Here is a 25,748-nt window from a genome sequence, read left to right on the forward strand (position 1 = left end):
CTGGAAAATCCCATGGACGGAGAAGCCTGATGGACTACAATCCATGGGGTTACAAAGAGTTGGACACGACTGAAGCAACTTAGCATGCAATAAGGACCAGAAATAACACCACCTATGACCAATGCCTTCAACATTATTAGGAGACAAAACATACCACAGAATTCAAATAACCAGTGAGCAGAGAAACAGCAAATTCTAACAGTGCTATTGCAAGTCTATGAATAAACAGAACAAAGAAAGAGAAGGCTTAAGAGACTATATGAAAAATAAGAAAAAGAAATGAAAAACTTAAGAACACAGACAAAACCACCTTCAAAATTAGAATGTCTGACACTAAGACCAAACAATGGTCCAAGACCTGGTATTTCACATAATCAGCTATATCTTAAAGGGCTTGAAAGTGAGAGGAACAAAAGTGGCAACCTCAAAGACGTACTACCAATGGAAAAGAGGAAGATACACAAAAAAGAGATGGTACCCCCTCAGATTTCATAAAAGAAAAAGAAAGGAGGAAAAAAATGACAGGTCCTGAAGAAAAAAAATAAACATGCCAACCTCTCTTCTAATATCAACAATACCATCCATAAAAAAAACTAAAATGAAGTACACTAAAAAGACAAAAGGGAAGCTTTTGTCCAGTAAATATAAGAATAAAAAAAGAAATTTCAAACCAAGCAACTATAAAACAGAAAGAGAAAATGTAAATAAAACATTTAAGTTTATCCCAGAAAAGGAAATTAACACATCCCAAACAAATTTTAAAGAATCATCTACAGATTAAGAAAAGCCTAGAATCAGAAAACTCAAACCATAAACCAACAAGAAAAGGAACAAATAAATTGAAACTTGATAAAACCAAAACTGAAAATAGATAAAACCATCTCAAAAAAGAAAAATGGGGACTTCCCCAGTGGTCCAGGAGCTAGGACTCTGAGTTCCCAATGCAGGGGGCCCAGGTTTGATCCCTGGTGCATGCCTCAACTAAGACTCTGCATGCTGCTGCTGATCTGGAATGCTCCACACTGTTCTCCATAGTAGTTGTATCCATTTACATTCCCACCAACAATGCAAGAGGGTTCCCTTTTAAAAAAAGGTGGGGGAGGGGGTCTCCAAAGGAAAACAGATTCAAGTAAAAATCTGAAACAGCCACTAAAGAAATACAAGAAAACAATGAGAAAATGAAAGGAATAAGCTACAACATACACTGTTCTGAGAAAAGAACAAGATGCAAATAGATATGCAACATTTCACATAAAAAGAAGCAGAATTAAGAAAACATGAATGGGGACTTCCCTGGAGTCCAGTGGCTAAGACTCTGTGCTCCCAGTACCAGGGGCCTGGGTTTGATCCCTGGTCAGGGAACTAGATCCCTCAAGTCACAACAAAGATCGAAAATCCCATGTGCCACAACTAAGATGCAGTACAACATTCAGAAAACTAAGATCAAGCCATCCGGTCCCATCACTTCATGGGAAATAGATGGGGAAATAGTGAAAACAGTGTCAGACTTTATTTTGGGGGGCTCCAAAATCACTGCAGATGGTGACTGCAGCCATGAAATTAAAAGACACTTACTCCTTGGAAGGAAAGTTATGACCAACGTAGAGAGCATATTCAAAAGCAGAGACATTACTTTGCCAACAAAGGTCCATCTAGTCAAGGCTATGGTTTTTCCAGTGGTCATGTATGGATGTGAGAGTTGGACTGTGAAGAAAGCTGAGCACCGAAGAATTGATTTGAACTGTGGTGTTGGAGAAGACTCTTTAGTCCCTTGGACTGCAAGGAGATGCAACCAGTCCATTCTAAAGGAGATCAGTCCTGGGTGTTCATTGGAAGGACTGATGCTAAAGCTGCAACTCCAATACTTTGGCCACCTCATGTGAAGAGTTGACTCATTGGAAAAGACCCTGATGCAGGGAGGGATTGAGGGCAGGAAGAGAAGGGGATGACAGAGGATGAGATGGCTGGATGGCATCACTGGCTCGACAGTCATGAGTCTAAGTGAACTCTGGGAACTGGTGATGGACAGGGAGGCCTGGTGTGCTGTGATTCATGGGGTCGCAAAGAGTCGGTCACGACTGAGCGACTGAACTGAACTGCCAAATAAATAAATATTTAAAGAGAGAGAGAAAAAACATGAATGGGCTTATTTTTGCTTTAAAGCAATGCTGTAAGAATAAAAAAAAAAATCAATGAAATTGGTTATCAGTGGTGTAAAGGATGTGGAATAGGGTGTATAGAATGGAGAAGCAAGATAACTTGAGTGTATATCTTTCTCTATACATTTAATTTATTCAATAAAGCAATTTTCTATATAATGCAAAAATAAAATTAAATCAACAAGAATGGGAAGAAAACAAAGAACCAATGCAAAAACAATCAGTTGGATGGTACCTTTTAAAGTACCTCAGTAACTTTATTACAGATAAATAATCTAACCACATCTATTTAAAAAAGAGATTCTCAGACTGTATAAAATTAGAAACCTCAAACCGTGTGCTACCTACAAGAAATCCAAATAAAATATAAACAAATACCTAGGTTAAAAGTTAAAATACCAACAAATGGTGCTGGAAAATCTGGATATGCACAAGCAAAAAAGAAGTCAGATCCCTATTTTATACCATACACGAAAGCTAATAACGCAAAATCATTCAAAGACCTAAATATAACACTTAAAATTTTAAAACTCTTAGAAGAAAATATGGGGAAGGAAATGGGAACCCACTCCAGTATTCTTGCCTGAAAAATTCCATGGACAGCAGAGCCTGGCAGCCATAATGCATGGAATCACAAAGAGTTGGACATGACTGAGCACACACAGAAGAAAACATTGGGGAAAAGCTTCATGACATGGAAGATTTCACATGACTTTTTGGATGTGACGCCAAAGCACACGCAGTAATACAAAAACCAGATAAACTGGACTAAATTTAAAACTACTCTGCATAAAAAAACTATTAACAGAGTACAAAGGCAACCTATGGAATGGGAGAAAATATGTGCAAATCATATATCTGACAAGGCGCTAACTGTCCACAATATATAAAGAACCCCTACAATTCAACGGGCATTTCTGTAGTGTAGCGATTATCACATTCACCTTATACACAAAAGGTCCCCGGTTTGAAAACAGGCAGAAACATGTTTAGGGCTTCTCTGATAGCTCAGTTGGTAAAAAATCTGCTTGCAATGTGGGAGACCTGGGTTCGGAAGATCCCCAGGCTACCCACTCTGGTATTCTGGCCTGGTGAATTCCATGGACTGTAGAGTCAATGGGGTCGCAAAGAGTTGGACACGACTGAGCAACTTTCACCATTCAACAACAATATGTATGTGAATATATATAATCTAAAAATGGTTAAAATCCTAAATTATGTTATGTATATTTTACCACTACATATACACACACACACACACGCCATCTCATACCATACACAAAAATTATTTCAAAATGGAACAAAGACCAAACTGTAAGAGCTAAAATTAGAAAACTCTTAGGGATCAACTTCATGACTTTAGATTTGGTAATAATTCTTTAGCTACAACACCAAAAGCATTAAATAACCAAAGGGAGAAAAAAAAGGTAACTTGGACTTTTTCAATATTTAAAACTGTTGTGCATCAAAGAACATTATCAAGAAAGTGAAAAGACATCTGCTAGCATGGAAGAATATATTTGCAAATAATGTATCTGATAAGAGGTTTAATATGCAAAATAGAAAAAGAAAACTTAACCACTCAACAACAAAAAGTGCAAGGTATAAGTGCAAGAACAGAGAACTTGAACAGACATCTCTTCAAAGAAGCTATACAAATGGCTAATAAGTACAAAAAAGATGCACAAGTTCATTAGCCATTAGGGAAAGGCAAGTCAAAACCACAATGAGAAACCACTACACATTCACTAGGGTGATATAAAAATTAAACATTTAAAAATAACAAGTGTTACCAAGAATGTAGAGAAACTGGAATCCCAGGATATTGCTGATGGGAATGTAAAATGGTGCAGTCACTGTAGGGGGAAAAAGGCATGAAGAGGACTTCCCTGGTAGTCCAGAGGTTGAGAATCTGCCTGCTATCACAGAGGACACAGGTTCAATCCTTGATCTGGGAAGATTTCACATGCAGTAGGGCAACTAATCCCCTGCCCACAACTACTGAGCCTGCACGCCCTAAAGCCTGTGTGCTCTGCAACAAGAGAAGGTACAGCAATAAGAAGCCCTGCACTACAACTAGAAAGTAGCCCCTACTTACCTCAACTAGAGAAAGCCCGTGTGCAGCAAGACCCAGCTCAGCCAAAAATAAATACATAAAAATTTTGTAACAGGGATTAAGTACTGTTATATGCTACAATATGGATGAACCTTGAAAACATACATCAAGTGAAAGAAGGCAGCCACAAATGCAATTCAATTTAAAAGGAAGAGTCAGAGACAATTCTGAGCTTTATAACCTGAGGCAAATGAGTGGTTCTACCATCAAATGAGATAGAAGATAAGAAGAGTGAGAGGTAAACTTAGATGAAAACACAGTGACTTACTACACTGCCTTACTGGATGTGACCTACAAACAGGCAGAAACTTCCAATAAAAAAATGGAAACACAGATCAAAGGAAAGATTTAAAATCTATTACAGCTCTATCCAACAAAGCTTTCTATAATGAAGGGAAATGTTCTATACTTGCGATAACACAGCAGACACTAGATGTGACTAGTCCAAGAGATGAACTGATTTTTCCTTTTATTTAATTTTAATTAATTTAAATTTAAATAGCTACAGGTGGCTAGCTGCTACCACACTGGACAGAGTATATCTAGAAACTTATAAAGCTGTCTTTCTCTCACTTTATAGACATATGAAAATTTTCCCATTTGATTTATTCAAATGGTTTTAAAATATCACCGTCAGTTAATACATTATAAAACTCAGGAGCTATCATCCATCCTCAGCCAAATTGTATGACTACTTTCTTCTAAGTAATTTTTAATTCCATTTACGAAGCTGAGTAAAAGCTGCATGGTCTGGCAAGATGTCATTAAAATTCAGTCTCACAAACAAACCAGTCACAGATACGGAGGCCTAGTTTGAGACCTAGAGCTCTACTCTTTAGAATACTAACCTCTCCATCACTATCAGATATCACAATGTATGCATCCTCAAGTCTACGCTTCTTCTTCACATTGACAGAACCGGTAGTTTCTACATCTTTCTTCTCCAGGTTCTGAGCTTCAGAGGCTTCTTTAACTTTTTTCTTTCTCCGTGGCATCCTTTTGTCTGAAATAGAAGGAAAAAAAAAATTGGAGAAGGAAATGGCAACCCACTCCAGAATTCTTGCCTAGAGAATCCCATGGACAAAGGAGCCTGGTGGGCTGCTGTCCATAGGGTCGCACAGAGTCGGACATGACTGAAGCGACTTAGCATGCATGCATGCATTGGAGAAGGAAATGGCAACCCACTCCAGTATTCTTACCTGGAGAATCCCAGGGACCGGGGAGCCTGGTGGGCTTCCGTCTATGGGGTCGCACAGTCAGACACGACTGAAGCAACTTAGCAGCAGCAGCAGCAAAAGGAAAAATAATTTGCTTAAAGTATAAGTTTTCTAGATGCTATTTATCTTTTGGTCATATAAAAGAAAAAGATATCTATCTAACAGAAGTAAAATTGGATTTCTGAACTCTTCTACTAATTAAAATTTGTATTTTTCCTATAAAGGAAAAAATATATATATAAATCCTCATTTTTTAATGACTTTTCAATAGGAATAATATAATAATTTATCATAGTTCCTTAAACATTAACTTAAATAACTGGTTCTCTAACTGCGTATTATTATTCATCTAAAAGCTTTTTTCTTTTTTAATATCAATGCCTCAACCCAATAAAGGACATCTTTTTTAAAAAATCCACTGCAAATAATCATCAGATCAGATCAGTCGCTCAGTCGTGTCCAACTCTTTGCGACCCCATGAATCGCAGCACGCCAGGCCTCCCTGTCCATCACCAACTCCCGGAGTTCACACAGACTCACGTCCATCGAGTCAGTAATGCCATCCAGCCATCTCATCCTCTGCCGTCCCCTTCTCCTCCTGCCCCCAATCCCTCCCAGCATCAGAGTCTTTTCCAGTGAGTCAACTCTTCGCATGAGGTGGTCAAAGTCCTGGAGTTGCAGCTTTAGCATCATTCCTTCCAAAGAAATCCCAGGGCTGATCTCCTTCAGAATGGACTGGTTGGATCTCCTTGCAGTCCAAGGGACTCTAAGAGTCTTCTCCAACACCACAGTTCAAAAGCATCGATTCTTCGGCACTCAGCTTTCTTCACAGTCCAACTCTCACATCCATACATGACCACAGGAAAAACCATAGCCTTGACTAGACGAAACTTTGTTGGCAAAGTAATGTCTCTGCTTTTGAATATGCTATCTAGGTTGGTCATAACTACTTAAAGGTAAAAGACTGAATACTTTCCTCTTAGGATAGGAATAAAACAAGCATGTCTGCATTCATCATTTCTACTGAACATTATACTACAGGTTCTAAACAGGCCGATTATGGAATAAGAAGAAATAAAAAATCCAAATGGGAAAAGAAGAAGTAAAACTACTGCCTTTTGTAGATGACATGATCTTGAATTTAAAAATAACCTAAGAAATCCACTAAAAAACCATTACAACTAATGAACAAGTTCAGTAAGATTGCTGGATACAAGGTTAATATACAGAAATCAACTGAACAGCTATCTATACGCAATAAATAATCCAAAAATTAAATTTTCAAATTCTATTTTAATAGCACCAAAAATAAAAAAAATTCTTAACAAAATTTAACAAAAGTGCAAGGTTTGCAACCAAAAACTACTGCTGGAAGATACAAAAGATAAATGCAAAGACATCCCATGTTCATGAATTAGAAGACTTGACACTGTTAAGACAGCAATATTTCCCAAACTGCTCTAGAGATACAACATAATTCCTAATAAAATTCCTACTGGCTTTTTTGTTGACATAGACAAGTTGATCCTAAAATTCACAGAGGAAATGCAAAACAGAGGAAAAACAGAGGTCCCAGAACAGCCAAAACAATCTTGAAAAAAAGAACAAAGCTGAAGGACTCACACATCTCAATTTCAAAACTTGCTACAAAGCTATATTATCAAGACGGTGTGGCACTGGCACAAGAATAAAAATAAAGATCAATGGAACAGAAGACCAGGCAGTTCAGAAAACATCCACACATTTACTGTCAATTGCTTTCAACAAAAGTACCAAGGTAATTCAATGAACAAAGTATAAGTCTTTCCAATAAACGGTACTCTAACAACTAGATATCCAAATGCAAAAAGAATGAAATTGGACCTCTACCTCACATAATAAAGAATTGCATGAAACAGATCAAAGACCTGAATGAAAGAGCAAAATCTATAAAATTCTAAGGCAGAACATAAGCATAAAGCTTTGTAATCTCGGATAGGTGAGTTTATTAAATATATTATCAAAAGCATAAGCAACGAAAGAAAAAATAAACAGGGCTTCATCTTATTAAAAACCTTGTGCTCCAAACCACAATATTAAGGCAAGTTTAAAAAAAAATAAAGAATGAGAAAAGTAACTGTAAAGCATCTATGTAATAAAGAAATTGTATACAGAATAAAGAACTCTTGCAAGTCAATAGCAAAAGGGTTTCTTGGGTTTTTGTTAATAATGCTGTAATTAACACTGGTATGCATATATCTTTTCAAATCAGTGTTTTGTTTTCTTTGAGTAAATACTCAGAGGTAAAACTGCTGAATCATACAGCAGTTCTATTTCTTCATTTCAACTGTATGCTTTAAGTGGATGGATTATATGATAAGTGAATTATATCTCAATAAAGTTGCATTTTTTTCTTAGAGAAAACAGCAAACATTGGCAAGGATGCAAAGAAATTAAAACTTTCATTCATTCATAGTGTGAATATAAAATTCTGCAGCTGCTGTGGAAAACAGCTTGGCAATTTTTCAAGAAATTAAAATACATCTAGTAATTCTACTTCCAAGTAAACATCCAAGAAAGTTAAAAACAAGTATTCAAACAAAGACTTGCATTTAAATGTTCTTAACATCATTAATCATAATAGCCAAAAACAGAAATAATCCAAATGATGAATGGATACACAAAATGTGGTACATCCATCCATACAATGGAATGTTGGTCAGCCTTAAAAAGAAACAAAGTACTAATACATGCTACAAAATGGATAAACCTTGAAAACACATTAAGTGAAAGCAGCCAGACACAAAAGCCTACAAATTGTATGATTCTGTCTATATGAAACATCCTGAATGGACTAATCTACAGAGACAGAAAGCAGATTAAGATAACTAGAGGTTTGAGGAGACAGAAATACAGAGTAACTACTTAATGGCCTTGGGTTTCTTTTTGGGGTGATGAAAATGTCCAGAATTAGAAAGTGGAATTCCCTGGTGGTCCAGGGAATTCACCTGCTAATGCAGGGGACACAGTTTCAATCCCTGGCCTGGGAAGATTCCACAGGTTCTGAGGCAACTAAGCCTGTGCACCACAACTACTGAGCCAGTACTCTAGAGCCTGCAAACCACAACTACTGAGCCCACGCACCTAGAGCACGTGCTCTACTACAAAAGAAGCCACCACAATGAGAAGACCGCGCACCACAATGAAGAATAACCCCTGCTTGCCACAGCTAGAGAAAGCCTGCACACAGCAACAAAGACCTAGCAAAGCCAAAAAAAAAAAAAAAAAAGAACATAGTGGTAGTTGCACAACATTTTGAATGTACAAAAAGCCATTATACACTTTAAACAGATGACTGCTGGATTTTACATTCTATGAAATCTACCTGCCTGGAAAATCCCATGGACAGAGGAGCCTGGTGGGCTGCAGTCCGTGGGGTCGCTGAGAGTCGGACATGACTGAGCGACTTCACTTTCACTTTTCACTTTCATGCACTGGAGAAGGAAATGGCAACCCACTCCAGTGTTCTTGCCTGGAGAATTTTAGGGACGGGGAGCCTGGTGGGCTGCCGTCTGGGGTCGCACAGTGTCGGACACGACTAAAGCGACTTAGCAGCAGCAGCAGCAGCAGCAATCTACCTAAATTAAAAAAAAAAAAAAAAACTTTCCAGATGATTTTCTATTATAACCAAAGCAGAGACTCACTGACTTAAATACTGATTTTAAAAGAACGTGTTACAAACTTCTCAAATTGTTTAATCATTCAATTACTCCTAAGAGAAGTGTCACATCTCATTGTCAAAAAACATCTGGACAACCTGAGTAGTAAGGGAGGGTAGTAATAAAGGACACACTCAAACTCTTCCAATCTAGTCACTCATAATATCATTCCCTATCTTAAGAATAGAAGCTAAACACAAATTTCTTTTCTATTCTTAATGTTTATTTTTAAATGACTTAAGTCTTGAAGAAATAGAAGAAATCACACAGAATGATGAAAATATTAAACTACACATAAATTTTTTATTGTAGTATAGATGACCTACAATACTGTGTTGGTTCTAGGCATACAGCAAAGTGATTCAGTTATTTTTTCAGATTATTTTCCCTTACAGGTTATTACAAGATATCAAATATTGTTGTTCCCTGTGATATACAGTAAATCTTTGCTGCTTCTCTATTTTATGTATAGCAGTTCATATCTGTTAATCCCCTACCCCTAATTTATCCTTTCCCCTTTGGTAACCATAAGTTTGTTTACTATGTCTGTGAGTCTGTTTCTGTTTTATATATAGATTCACTTGTATTATTTTCTAGACTCCATATATGTGTTATTATATAATATTTTGTCTTTATCTGACTTCACTTAGCATGATAATCTCTAAGTCCATTCATGTTGCTGAAAATGGCATTATTTCATTTATTCTTATGGGTAATACTCCATTTTATTTATACACAGACACACACACATGCATGCATGCTCACCCCCTCCCCCAGCTTCCACTCCTCCACCAGCACATCTTCTTCTTAAACCAACCAACCAGATTGGCACCTGGGTTGTTTCCACGTCTTGGCTACTGTAAATAGTGCTGTTATGAACACTAGGGTATCTGTATCTTCTCAAATTAAGAGTTTTCATCTTTTCTGGATATATGCCTAAGAGTGGGGTTACTGGATCATATGGCAGGCCTACTTTTATTTAAGGAACTTCCATACTGTTTTCCATAGTGGCTGCACCAATTTACACTCCCACTGACAGAGTAGAAGGGTTCCCTTTCCTCCACACCCTCTCCAGCATTTGTTATATGTAGACTTTTCGCTAGTCATTCTGACCGGTATGAAGTAATACCTCATCATGGTTCTGATTTACATTTCTCTAACAATTTAAGCTACATATAAACTTTTTTTTTCCACAAGGGAAACTAGAAAGTATTTTAATAAAATGAAAACAAAAACACAAAAGCAAAATCTGTGGGATGCAGCTAAGAAGTTCTTATAGAAAAGCTGAAGGCCTTAAATGCTTGTATTTTTTTCAAAAACTAAATATCTCAAATCAGTGACCTGACCTTATACTTTAAGGAAACCAGAAAAAGAAAAGAAAAGCAAGCCCCTCAAAAGGAGAAGAATAAAAATAATAAAGAACATGAAGAAATTGAAAACAATAATGACAGAGAAAATCTATAAAGCCAAAAGCTGACCTTTAGAAGAGATTAATAAAACTGATAAGCCTCTAACCAATCTGCCCAAGTGAAAGAGAGAAGATATAAATTACCAATATAAGGTAACAGAAGGATTAAGCATAAGGATTTTAAAAAGTTTCATCATTACAGATTATATAGATATTAAAAGGATAATACAGGGATATAACAAATAATTTTTGTCCTTAAACTCGACAACTGAAATGGAACAATTCCTTGAAAGGCACAAACTCCCAAAGCTCCATCAAGAGACATTTAACAGAAAGAGAAAGGACTGGGTAACTCTATGATACCTTTGATTTGTAGTAAGATACTACTTTCCAGGGTGATGTTCAAAGCACTTGTTAGGTACTGATTGAATTCCTCAAAGAACATTGCGTTCCCCTTCTTCATACTTCCCATAGTTCTCTGAGTACTCCTTTTGAATGCAGTGATTAGTCAAGTGGCTGGTTTTATCTTGGAAATAATCCACCTGAAACGGTTCTGAAGCAGTCTGCAGGACACCCTCACTATAGAGGTAGATATTAAACTGACAGTCCACCAAGACCCAGCCTCGGATGTCAAACTTGCGATGACCAGGCTTCCAGGAACAGCGGGAGCTCCAGGTATTTCTGGATCACGTGCATCTGGCCTTGGTTGTCTATGAAATCCAACAGTTCTGTAGCTTCTGAGAAGATGAGTATGCCTTCACCTTTGGCTCCGGCTGATGACTCTGCAATCCAAGCGTTGCCCTCTCCCTCCTCTTTCTTTCTGTTTTATTAAGTCAGGAAAAATTCTCTGTCGTCTGTCCTTGAACTACGGAGCAGTGGATGGATTCCATTCTGAGCTGGAGCAACTAGGGTCTTAAGGTTGGTTGGATAAATCACATAGGACTCGCGGAACCATGTGCAGGGCTCAGCCTGTTCTGGGCTGGTTTTGATGAGCTTCACTAAAGATGCTTTGCGACACAGTTTGTCGGCCCCTCTGTAGTAATCCACCAAGTGCATCAGCCAGGCTCACGATCCAGTCTCCTGAAGGGCAGCCGGTTTCTTTCTTCCAGCATCAGGCTGAACCTGGGGTTATCCCATTGCAGCCGCTTCCAGTGGCCTGTGGCGAGCAGCAGCCAGAACACCTCATTGGCATAGACGCTGCTGTTCCCATCGCGCACCACAAAGGTGTACATGGCGAAAGGCCGCACGCCTGGCACCCCCACCCCGCCAGCCGCCTCAGGGACCAGCCAGCCGGGCGGTGGCTCAGCTAGGGACCAGTCCAGGCGCCCACCACCTAAACTTTTGAGTCTATATATATTTAAATACATATAGCAACAATAAAATTAGAGAAATATTTATAGAATACATGAAAAAAGCTATTGATTATATTTAAAAAGTACAAACTGACACAAAATATTAACATCCCATTAGATAACGAGACATGAACTGTCAATTTGCAAGGAAAAAAATTTAACAAACATGAATATGTGGAAGGATTTAACCTATAACACTATTTAGACAAATTTTTAGACACATTTTTACTTCCTAAAGTAAAATGAATTAATTTTAATGATAATCCTGCAGTTGGGGGAGCAATTCTTCAAACACCAAACTGTAACAGATATTTAAAAAAACACACACACAACAAAACTTTGTATAAATGGTGCCATATTCTAATATAAATTACTAAAATCACTAAAGTTTTCAGTTTTAACCACTCGCTCTATCCCTCCTTTTAGACTTAGGTCTGTTACCGCCATAATGAAAACTACCCAAAGAAAAACAAAACAAATATTTTTGGAGACCAAGAAAGAAACAGCTAAGACATCTGAGGGGAAAGTATAATGGAATCTGGCAAATTAAAGAGATAAATCTTAGATAAATACTTAAAGAAAAGAACTGCTCACTAAGGGTTCTTAACCAATCCACAAGCCCTTAAAGGACCTATGGTTAGGCTTCAAGGGATTGACAATCTCCTGAAACTGTGTGTAAAACTGTCTTGTTTTTGTATGCTCCCTGGGAAAAATTCTTATAGCTTTCATCCAACTCTCAGAGGAGCTCAAAATCCAAAAGAGTTTAGAACTACCAATGATCTAGCTAAACCCCTTCATTTTCAGAAACAACCTGAAGATTTAAATTGATGTGCATAACCAGTCTCCTAGTATTTTTGTGTTTAAGAATTATGACTTGGTACGGGGAGGGAGGAGGGAGGAGGCTTCAGGATGGGGAACATGTGTATACCTGTGGCAGATTCATGTTGATATATGGCAAAACCAATACAATATTGTAAAGTTAAAAATAAAATAAAATATATATATAAAAAAAGAATTATGACTATTTCACCTTTTTACATTTTGGGGTTTTTTTTAATGTCTGCATGCCGTCTAATACTGAAAGGTAAAATTTTTGTGACCTGAGTAACAAAGATTTCTCAGGATACAAAGAGTAAAAGACACAGAATTTTTAAAAACTGACAAACTAGGCTTCAATGAAACTTAAAACTTATGTTCTTCAAAAGACACCAATAAGAAAACAAAAAGACAAGTCATAAAATGGGAGAAAATATTTGCAATGCATATATCTTGCAAAAGACTCATAGTCACAATATATAAAGAACTCTTATGGTGGTGATGGTTTAGTTGCTAAGTCGTGTCCAACCTTGCAACCCCATTAACTGTAGCTCACCAGGCCCCTCCGTACATGGGATTTCTCAGGCAAGAATACTGGAGTGGGTTGCCATTTCCTTCTCCAGGGTATTTCCCCAACCCAGGGATCAAACCCAGGTCTCCTGCATTACAGGGGGTCTCCTGCACTGCAGGCGGATTCTTTACCAACTGGAGCCACCAGGGAAGCCCAAATAACTCTCATAATGCAATAATAAAAAGACAAACCAATTTTTTAAATGAGCAAGATATGGACACAAAAGCAAATGCACTCATAGCCAATAAGCAAAACAAACAGAAAAAGACGCTCTGCATCATTAGTTATCAAAATAGAAATTAAAGCCACAATGACATAACACTACACATCCATTATAATGGTTACAATTAAAAATACTAAAAACACTAATGTGGGCAGAAATAAGGAATACATGGATCTCTCATACACTGCCAATGGAAATGTACAATGTTATAAGCCACTTTGGAAAACTATCTGGCAGTTTCTTAAAATTTAATGTATACGACTATACAGGCCAGTCATTCTGCTCACTACTATTTACTCAACAGAAACAAAAACATATCACCACATAAAGACTTGTAATGTTCACAGAAGCTTTTCATACAGTGTCAAGCACTAAGAAGTGAAGTTGCTCAGTCGTGTGCGACTCTGCGATTCCATGGACTGAAGCTCCTCCATCCATGGAATTTTCCAGGCAAGAGTACAGGAGTGCGTTGCCATTTCCTTCTCCAGGGGATCTTCCCAACCCAGGGATTGAACCCAGGTCTCCCACGTTGCAGGCAGGCACTTTACCCTCTGAGCTACCAGGGAAGCCCACGAGATGACCCAAATGTCCAACAACAGATGAATAAACAAATCGTGATTTATTCATACAACAGAACATTACTCAGCAATAAAAAGGACACAGGCAAAAATACAAGTGAACCTCAAAATCATTTTGCTGAATGAAAAATTTCCCTGGTGGTCCAGTGGTTAAGACTCCATGCTCCCAAAGGAGGGGACCCGGGTTCAATCCCTGGTCAGAGAACTAGGTCCCACATCCTGCAACTAAGTTCAAACACAGCAAGTAAGACCCAGCACAGCCAAAGAAATAAGCCAGTCACAAAGAGTAAAGGTTGTATTATTCCATTTATATAAAATGTAACCTAACCTATAGTGACAAAAAGTAAATCACTGGTTACTAAGGTTCAGGAATGTAAGAAGAGAAGGACAGAAGAGAGCATGAGGAAGCTTTTGAGGGTGATGGGAACCTACTGTATCATGATTTTGGCAGCAGTTTCACAAGTGTATACAACTTGAAAATTTCATCAAACTATACGCTTCAAATAGATGCAGTTTATTACACATAAATCATTTTGCAATAAAATTGATAAGGAAAAAATAAAATGAGACACCACTATACATCCACTAGCATGGCTAAAATTTAAAAGACTAAAAAGATCAGGCATTGATAAGAATACAGGAGCAGCTAGAACTCTAATACATTGCTGTTAGGAATATAAAGTGGTACAACCACTCTGAAAAGACAGTTTGGTACTTTCTTAAAAAGTAAAACATACACCTACTATATGACCTAGCCATTTCAAGTATTTACCCAAAAGAAATAGTCACGTTCATAGTAACCCTATTCATAATAGACGAAATCTCTAAACAGCCCAAATAGCCACCAATAGGGGAATGGATAAACAAATTGTGGTCTATCCATACCATAGAAAACTACTTCACCAATTAAACTACATAAAACATTATGGTGAGCAAAGGAAGCAAGACACAAATAAGTACATACTATATGATTCCATTTACAGGCATACCTCATTTTTTGCACTTTGCAGATACTGCATTTTTTTACAAACTGAATGTTTGTGGCAATCGTGTGTGGAGCAAGACTCTCAACAGCATTTTCCTCACTTTGTATCTCTATGTCACATTTTGGTAATTCTTGCAACATTTCAAACTTTTTCTTTATATTTATCAAGGTGACCCACTTTCAATGATTTTTTTTCATTTTTCTTTTTCTTTTTTTTGATGAGTGATTTTTTTATGTTACTACTATAACTCAATGAAGATTCAGATGACAGCAATTTTTATCAAGTTTTCTTTTTCATTTTCATTATAGTCAATTTATAAATTTTGTTATTAATAGCTTCAAGTGTACAGCAAAATTAATCAGTTATACATATATCCACTCTTAAGATTCCTTTTCCATATAAGCCGTTACAGAGTATTGGGTAAAGTTCCCCGTTAATTAAATATATACATTATATGGATGTGAGAGTTGGACCATAAAGAAGGCTAAGAGCCAAAGAATTGATGCTTTTGAACTGTGGTGCTAGAGAAGACTCTTGAGAGTTCCTTGGACAGCAAGGAGATCAAACCAATCAATCCTAAAGGAAGTCAACCCATAATATTCACTGGAAGGACTGATACTGAAGCTGAAGCTCTAATACTCTGGCCACCTGATATAAAGAGCTCACTGGAAAAGACCCTGATGCTGGGAAAGATTGAGGGCAGAAAGAGAAGGGGACAACAGAGGATGAGATGGTTGAATGGCATCACCAATTGGTGATGGATCCAATGGACATGAGCTTGAGCAAACTCCAGATGATAATGAAGGACAGAGAAGCCTGGTGTGCTGCAGTCCATGGGGTCGCAAAGAGTCAGACACGACTAAGCAATTGAACAACAACAAATTATTTTTTTAGACTCTGCAAGCTTAACAGACTACAGTAGAGTGTAAACATAACTTTTATATGCACTGGGAAACAAAAAAAATCACTTGACTCACTTTATTTTGATTTACTGCAGTGGTCTGGAACTGAACCACAGTATTTGAGGTATAACTGTGTTTGAAATTCTAGAAAAGACTAATAAATCAACAGTGAAAAAAAAAAAAAAGAAAACCCAGACAAGTAACTGCCTCAGGCCAGAATGGGGGAGGGAGAAAAATGGCTGGTAAAAGGCATAAAGGTACCTCTTGAAATAAGTGTGCTGTATCTTGATTAAGGAGGTGGTTACACAGGTAGATACTCTGACCAAAATTCAATCACAGACTTGATTCATCATCATCAAAATTCAATCATCATTCCCTCCAAAGAAATCCCATGACTACTTGTCATGACAATAAAGAGGTTAATAAATCTTTTCTCAAAAAGAAACTTAAAAAGCTGACAAATTTCAGCTTGGAAACTAACTGAATATAACAAAATTAAAAATATTTATTCATGAAAACTACTTAACTTTCAGTAAGAACACCATGAATCTCTGCACTTCATACCAAGAGCTTGATATGTCCCATATATCCCCCGCCCTTAGATTCACCAACCAAGGAAAGGAAGGACATGAATATCAACAATTTCACTTTCACAGCTGGTGGGGACTCACTAGGTAGGAACATTTTTAGTCTATCTTAGTGGCTAATACCCTGTGGTTGGGTCCTATATGAGGCAAGCAACAAACCAGAGAATGAATCGAAGATTTATCAGGAAATTCCAAGAAGACAGACAGCCATAAGAGGATTCATAAAGTCTCCAAATATCCCAGACTGATGAAAGGTTGTGTTCAGTTCAGTTCAGTTCAGTCGCTCAGTCGTGTCCGACTCTTTGCAACCCATGAATTGCAGCACGCCAGGCCTCCCTGTCCATCACCAACGCCCAGAGTTCACTCAGACTCATGTCCATCAAGTCGGTGATGCCATCCAGCCATCTCATCCTCTGTCGTCCCCTTCTCCTCCTGCCCCCAACCCCTCCCAGCATCAGAGTCTTTTCCAATGAGTCAACTCTTCGCATGAGGTGGCCAAACTACTGGAGTTTCAGCTTCAGCATCATTCCCTCCAAAGAAATCCCAGGGCTGATCTCCTTCAGAATGGACTGGTTGTGTACATACACGCAAACACCACAGCAGACCCAAGTGTCCTCCATAAACCTGGCAGCAGGACGCTGTGCATACACAGCAGAATCTGAGAGCCCCTGAGGACAGTAAACGCTGGGGCAAGCTTGAAAGCCAGTACTCAGGTTCCATCCCATGCAGAACTAAGACATCATCTTTGATTCTCTTTCACTCATTTTTCACATTCAATTAATCCTCATGCCTTACTGATTTCATCTCCTATATTTCTCTTTAACTTATCCATGTCTGTCCATTTCCAATTCAGTCACTCAGTTGTGTCTGACTCTTTGCGACCCCATGGACTGCAGCACACCAGGCTTCCCTGTTCATCACCAACTCCTGGAGCTTGCTCAAATTCATGTCCACAAGTCAGTGATGCCATCCAACCATCTCATCTTCTGTCGTCTCATCCTCCCACCTTTAATCTTTCCCAGCATCGGGGTCTTTTCCAATGAGTCAGCTCTTCACATCAGGTGGCCAAAGTACAGGAGCTTCAGCTTCAGCATCAGTCCTTCCAATGAATATTCAGGACTGATCTCCTTTAGGATGGACTGGTTGGATCTCCTTGCAGTCTAAGGGACTCTCAAGAGTCTTCTCCAACACCACAGTTCAAAAGTATCATTCTTCGGTGCTCAGCTTTCTTTATAGTCCAACTCTCACATCCATATATGACTCCTGGAAAAACCATAGCTTTGACTAAGCGGACCTTTATGGGCAAAGTAATGTCTCTGCTTTTTAATATGCTGTCTAGGTTTGTCATAACTTTTCTTCTGAGAAAAAAGCATCTTTTAATTTCATGGCTGTAATTACCATCTGCAGTGATTTTGGAGACCAAAAAGTACAGTCTCTCATTGTTTCTATTTGCCATGAAGTGATGGAACCGGATACCATGGTCTTAGTTTTTTGAATGTTGAGCTTAAAGCCAACTTTTTCACTCTCCTCTTTCACTTTCATCAAGAGGTTCTTTAGTTCTTCTTCGCTTTCTGCCATAAGGGTGGTGTCACCTGCATATCTGAGGTTATTGATATTTCTCCCAGCAATCTTGATTCTAGCTTGTGCTTCATCCAGCCCAGCATTTTGCATTAAGTACTCTGCATGTAAGTTAATTAAGCAGGGTAACAATATACAGTCTTTCCCAATATACATACTCAATATACATAACATACATAACTCAATATACATACATACATAACATATACATACTCCTTTCCCAATTTGGAACCAGTCTGTTGTTCCACGTCCAGTTCTAACTGTTGCTTCTTGACCTGAATACAAATTTCTCTGGAGGCAGGGAAGGTGGTCTGGTATTCTCATCTCTTTAAGGATTTTCCATAGTATGTTGTGATCCACACAGTCAAAGGCTTTGGTGTAGTCAATAAAGCAGAAGTAGATGTTTTTTTGGAACTCTCTTACTTTTTCAATGAGCCAATGGATGTTGGCAATTTGATCTCTGGTTCCTCTGCCTTTTCTAAATCCAACTTGAAAATCTGGAAGTTCATGGTCCATTTTCACTACAACCCTAGTTCCAAAGTACCAGCAACTTGCATGTGGACAATATCTTAACTAGGTCCCTTACTTTCACTCTTGCTCCACCCCCTGTCCAATTTGCTCTACACACTGAAGCTTTCACCTTTTAAAATTGCAAATACTAAATTATTCCACAATTTAGGAATTCCTTGGCAGTCTAGCAGGGTTAGGACTCCACACTTTCACTGCTGAAGGGGAAGGTTCAATCCCTGGACAGGGAAATAAGGTCCCACAATCCACATGGCAAGGCCAAAACAAACAAAATAAAAAATATTCCACTATTTAAAACTTCATTATCTCACTGTTTCATATTTAAGACATTTTTCTCTTAATATGGTCTACATGGTATTCCCTGTATTATCTGACCTCCTGCCAGATTTCTCTTGCTCTAACCACTCCCTCAGTTCTTAAGCTACATCCATACTACTTTTCTGCCACAAAGCCTTCCCACACACTTCTTCTGCATGAAAGATTCCCTCCAACACTAGGTTCACCCAGTTTACTCCTTCTCAGCCTTGAGATCTCAGCTGAACTATGATCTCAGAGAAGTCTTCCTTGACCGCCAAACTTGATCAAATCTCTTACCACATATGCTCAACGCATTAGCTTTCCCTCAAAGTAATCACAGCTGTAACTATATATTTATGTTTGCGATTTTTTAAGGCAATACCTGTCTTTTCCAATAGATTTGTAGGTTTCAGACAGACAAGGATAGGTCTAGCTCTAGGACTTAGCACATTCTCTGTAAATAATAGATGATCATCAAATACTTATTAAATAAATCACTTATACAAAATTTAGAACAATTTAGTGGTGAAATTATACTTTTCTCTTTATCCAAACTTTCTAGTCTTAAAATTTTTAAATATTAAAAAAAAAAAAAACTAGCTGTGTTTTATAGTTTTCAGCTTGTAAGTCCTGTACATATTTTGTTAGATTTATGCCTAAATATTTGAGATGACTGGATGGCATCACCAACTCAATGGACCTGAGTTTGAGTTAACTCCGAGAGTTGGTGATGGACAGGGAGGCCTGGTGTGCTGCAGTCCATGGGGTTGCAAAGAGTCAGACACAACTGAGCGACTAAACTGAACTGAACTTCTCTTTGTAATTAATGAAACCAATCAAGATCTAAATCAGTGGAACATACATGCTCATTGATTGTAAGACTCAACATAATAATGCTGTCAATTCATCCCAAATTCATCTTAGTGCAGTCTCTCAGCCATGTCCAAGTCTTTGCAATCCCATGGACTACAGCCCACCAGGCTCCTCTGTCCGTGGAATTCTCCAGGCAAGAATACTGGAGTGGGTAGCCATTCCCTTCTCCAGGGGATCTTCCCAACCCAAGGATCGAACCCGGGTCTCCCACACTGCAGGCAGATTCTTCACCATCTAAGCCCCAATTCATCTTAGATTTAACATAATTCCTATAAAAATCCCTGCAGTATCTTTTTGTAGACTTAGACAAGTTTATTCTAAAATTTACATGGAAAAGCACAGGCCCTAGAAAGACTTAAACAATCCTGACAAAAAGGAATAAAGTGAGAGGAATCACACTATTCCATATTAAGGGTTATTATATGAATACAGTAATCAAAATAGTGTGGAATTGGTAGAATAATAGACATGTATCAATGAAGAAAAAAGAACTCAGAAACCATCACAACATACTCAAACCTAATTTAGTAGGGAAAGTCTTTTCAATAAATGGTGTTACAGCAAGTAGAAATCCATTGGCAAAAAGAAAAAAGAAAACCTCAAGCTAACACTTTATACAAAATCAACTCAAAATGAATCCATTAAAACCACGAGATAATACTATTGAATACACACCCATCAAAATGAATAAAATTTAAAAAGTCACACCACCAAAGTCAGGCAAATATTCAGGGAAACTGGATCACTCATACAAAGCTGGTGGGAATGTAAAATGGTACAACTCTGAAAAGAGTTCTGCAGTTTCTTAACTATCACATAACCCAATAACTGTACTCCTGGGTATTTATCCCAGAGAAACAAAATTTTATATTCACATGAAAACCTTGTACACAAATGTCCACAGCAGCTTTATTTGTAATAGCAAATCGAGGAAACAGTTCAAAGTCCTTCAGTAGGTGAGTGGCTAAACAAACTAGTATATATATACTATGGAACATATTCAGCAATGAAAAAGAAAAATGAATAACTTCGCTGGTGGTCCATGGAAGCTAAGACTCCATGCTTCCAATGGGAACTACTAGGTTGGTGCAAATGTAATTGCAGTTCTGCATTGCTGAATTTGCTGTTTGATATTGGAATACATTTTTAAATAAATGTAGTTATGTAAAACATCATTTTAATGCACATTTTTCACTTTAGTTTTTTTGCTAATGACATTATTACCTGCTGTTTATTTTAGACTGTTGAAATGATGTTAGACAAAAAGTAAATTTAAGCAACTTTCTTATTCGAGTTCAAAATGGGTCATAAAGCAGTGAAGACAACTCACAACATCAACAACACTTTTGGCCCAGGAAATGCTAACAAACATACAGTGCAGTGGTGGTTCAAGAAGTCTTGCAAAGGAAATAAGAGCCTTGAGGATAAGGAGCACGGTGGCTGGCCCTCAGAAGTTGACAACGACCAGTTAAGAGGATCATCAAAGTTGATCCTCTTATAATTCCACAGTAAACTGCTAAACAATTCAACCTCACAAATTGGAAAGGTGAAAAAGCTCGATAAGTGGGTGTCTTGTGAATTGACCACACATCAAAAATATTATCATTTTAAAGTGTTGTCTTCTCTTATCCTGTGCAACAACAATGAATCATTTCTCGATCAGATTGCGACGAAAAGTGGATTTTATGCAACGACCAGCTCAGTGCCTGGATCAAGAAGCTCCAAAGCACCTCCCAAAGCCAAACTTGCACCAAAAAAGAGGTCATGGTCACTGTCTGGTGGTCTGCTGCCTGTCTAATCCACTACAGCTTTCTGAATCCTGGTGAAACCATTACATCTGAGAAGTATGCTCAGCAAATCGATGAGATGCACCGAAAACTTCAAGGCTTGCAGATGGCATTGGTCAACAGAATAGGCCCAATTCTTCTCCACAACAACGTCTCATCGCACTTCCCACAACCAACACTTCAAAAGTTGAACAAATTAGGCTACGAAATTTTGTGTCATCTGCCATATTCATCTGACCTCTCACCAACCAACGATCACTTCTTTAAGCTTCTCAACAACTTTTTGAAGGGAAAATGTTTCCATAACCAGCTGCTGCTGCCACTGCTAAATAACTTCAGTCGTGGCCGACTCTGTGTGACCCCATAGACGGAAGCCCACCAGGCTCCCCGGTCCCTGGGATTCTCCAGGCAAGAATACTGGAGTGGGTTCCCATTTCCTTCTCCAATGCATGAAAGTGAAAAGTGAAAGTTAAGTCACTCAGTTGTGTCCCACTCCCAGTGATCCCATGGACTGCAGCCTACCAGGCTCCGCCGTCCATGGGATTTTCCAGGCAAGAGTACTGGAGTGGGGTGCCATTGCCTTCTCCGCCATAACCAGCAGGAGGCAGAAAATGCTTTCCAAGAGTTCATCAAATCCCAAAGCAAGGATTTTTATGCTAAAGGAATAAAAAACTTATTTCTCATTGGTAAAAATGTGTTGACGGTAATGGTTTCTATTTTGATTAATAAAGATGTGTTTGAGCCTAGTTATAATGACGTAAAATTCACGATCTAAAACTGCACCTATTTTATATAAATTTATTTATTTTTAATTGAAGGATAATTATTTCACAGTATTGTGTTAGTTTCTGTCAAACATCAACATGAATCAGTCATAGGTACATATATCCCCTCCCTCTTGGACCTCCCTGCCACCTCCCTTCCCATCCCACCCCTCTAGGTTGTTACAGAGCCCCAGTTTTTCTCTGAGTTATACAGCAAATTCCTACTGGCTACCATATCTATTTTACACATGGTAATGTATGTTTCCATGTTACTCTCTCCATACAACCCATCCTCTCCTTCCTTCCCCCCTGCTCCATGTCCATAAGTCTATTCTCTATGTCTGTTGTCTCCACTGCTGGAGAGTGGAGACTTATCTCCACTCCTTCAAATAATTTCATCAGTACCATCTTTCTAGATTCCATTTATATGTATTAGTATACGATATCTGTTTTCCTCTTTCTGACTTACCTCACTCTGTATAATAAACTCTATGTTCATCCATCTCATTAGAACTGACTCAAATGTGATCCTTTTTATCACTAATAGTCCATTGTATATATGTATCACAGCTGCTTTATCCATTCATCTATCAGTGGACATCTAGGTTGCCTCCACGTCCTAGCTATTGCAGGCAATGAACATTGGGGTACATGTGTCTTTTTCAACTTTGGTTTCCTCAGGGTATATGCCTAGTAGTGGGATTACTGAGTCATACGCTAGTTTTATTCCTAGTTTTTTAAGGAATCTCCATACTGTCTTTCTTTGTGGCTGTATCAATTTACATTCCTACCAACAGTGCAAGAGAGTTCCCTTTTCTCCACACCCTCTCCAGAATTTATTGTTTGTAGACTTTTTGATGATAGCCATTCTGACCAGTGTGAAGTGATATCTCACTGTAGTTTTGACTTGCATCTCTCTAATAATGAGTGATATAGAGCATCTTTTATCTGTGTTTATTAGCCATCTGTATGTCTTTGGAGGGAGAAAGAAATAGCAACCCACTCCAGTATTCTTGCCTAGAGAATCCTGTGGACAGAGGAGCCTGGTGGGCTGCCATCCACAGGGTTGCACAGAGTCGGACACGACTGAAGCGACTTCGCATGCATGCATGCATGGGAGAAGGAAACGGCAACCCACTCCAGTATTCTTGCCTGGAGAATTCCAGGGACAGAGGAGCCTGGTGGGCTGCCGTCTATGGGGTAGCACAGAGTTGGACACAACTGAAGCGACTTAGCAGCAGCAGCATGTCTTTGGAGATATGTCTGCTTAGGTCTTTTTCCCACTTTTTGATTGGGTTGTGAAACCACAATTACTTTTTCACCATCTTAATAGATCCTACATGCTGCAACTAAGAGTTCACATGTCACAATAAAGATCGAAGATCCCACATGCAACAACTAAGACCCAGCACAGCCAAAAAGGCAAACAAGTTAAAAAGAAAGAAAAAGAATGAACTACTGATACATGCAACAACTTGGTTGACTCTTAAGGGAATTGTGTTGAGCAAAAAAAGTCCATCCTAAAAGACTGAAGGCAAAAGGAGAAGGGGGTAACAGAGGATAAGATGGTTAGATAGCATCATTAACTCAATGGATGTAAATTTGAGCAAACTCCAGGAGATAGTGGAGGACAAGGAAGCTTGGCATGCTCCAGTTTATGGGGTCATAGTCAGACATGACTTACTGACTGAACAACAAAAATGTTATACAGGGCTTCCCTTGTGGTCCAGGAGTTAAGAATCCACCTTGCAATGTGAGGGACACCAGTTGGATTCTTGGTCCAGGAAGATCCCACATGCTGCACAGCAACTAAGCCTGTGTGCCACAACTACTGAGCCAGCCCTCTAGAACCCATATGCTGCAACTACTGAAGCCAGAGCACCTAGAGCCTGTGCTCCAGAATAAGAGAAGCCGCCTCAGTGAGAAGTCCACACACGACAATGAAGAGTAGCCCCTGCTCACCACAACTAGAGAAAGCCTGCATGCAACAACAAAGACCCTACCACAGCCAAAAAATGAAATAAATAAATATATAAATCTTTTTTATTTTCTATATTATTCCATTTATAAAAATGCGTGAAATGACAAAATTTTAGAAAACAAGCATATTGTTGTCAAGGGTTAGGGACAGGAGAGGGCAGGAAGGACATGGGTTTGGTTAGAAAAGGGGTTCCTGTGGTGTTGGAACTGTTTAATTTCTCGATTGTTGTGGATAATACAGGAACTTACACATAAATGATAAAATTGTAGTAGTTAACACACATACACAGAAACGCATAAATGAATATAAGTAAAATGGGGGAAATCTGTCAGTGGGTTATACCAATGTCAGTATCAAGGTTGTGTTATTAAAGGATAATTTGGAATTCCAGTTCAAGATGGTGATGTTGCAGAATCTTGAACTCGCTTCCTCCCACAAATCTACAGCTATATACAGAACAATTTCCTGCAGGGAAGAAATAAAAAATTATACATATACACACATAACCCCATAGCTGAGCAAATCCTACACATGAGACAAACAAGAGAAAATTTACTTCAAAGTAAATCCCACACCCTCATGTAGTGACCCACAATCAGGAAGGAACTCAAAATCCCAATCTTCTCCCTGAGGAGTGAAGGGTTTGAACCCTGTATCTGGCAGCCCAACTTTTAAGACGCACCTGAGAGATGACCCCCAATACATCCAACTTTAAACCTGACAGCACTTGCATTCATGAAACCCACAAGGCTACAGTAAACTGAGAAACAGTTCTCAAAGGGCTCACACACACAGAAAACCACCAAGAGCCCAGCACAGAAGCCAACTGAAAAACACCCAAACTTTCTGTGAAAAATGTTTATTTGCTTATCATAAAGAACTGGCCTGACGAGCAGGCATCTAACTTAACACACATCTAAGCACCTGCTGAAATATTATTCAGAGACAAAGGCTAGTGGGTGACATCTTTGCACTCTTCCTCCGATTTGTTCCAGCTTGTCAGTATCTCGCAGAATAGAGCTTGTACCCTCATCTGATGCCTTGATTTTTGCAGTTGCCACCAGAAGACACTTCTAGATTGCCAAATTCTAGTGGTCAACAAGGCTTACGTTCAGAATCCCACAGGACTGTAGCTATCTGCATATTTTTTTAACATTTATTTGGCTGTGTCAGTTCTTAGTTATGGCACATGGGATCTTCATTGCAACATATAGGATCTTTCGTTGTGGTGTGCAGGTTCTTCATTGAGACACATGGACTTTTCTCTAGTTGTAGCAGGGGCTTCTCTTGTTTTAATGCAGAGGCTCAGTAGTTGTGGTACACAGGC

At 38.6% G+C, this 25,748-nt stretch overlaps 1 protein-coding gene and 1 pseudogene across 6 annotated transcripts in view; both read right to left on the minus strand.

Moving 5' to 3' along the window:
* Positions 1-25,748, minus strand: part of UIMC1 (ubiquitin interaction motif containing 1) — a 137,846-nt gene that overhangs the window by 104,431 nt on the left and 7,667 nt on the right. For all 6 annotated transcript variants that reach the window (XM_061423041.1, XM_061423038.1, XM_061423042.1 and 3 more), the window contains exon 2: positions 5,124-5,278. In XM_061423041.1, the coding sequence (XP_061279025.1) occupies positions 5,124-5,270 (147 nt within the window). In that variant the 5' untranslated portion in view covers positions 5,271-5,278. The remainder of the gene's footprint in view (positions 1-5,123; positions 5,279-25,748) is intronic.
* On the minus strand, positions 9,116-11,847 carry LOC133251065 (tubulin--tyrosine ligase-like; annotated as a pseudogene).

The sequence above is a fragment of the Bos javanicus genome, chromosome 7 (assembly GCF_032452875.1).
Source record: "Bos javanicus breed banteng chromosome 7, ARS-OSU_banteng_1.0, whole genome shotgun sequence".
Taxonomy (NCBI): Eukaryota; Metazoa; Chordata; class Mammalia; order Artiodactyla; family Bovidae; genus Bos; species Bos javanicus.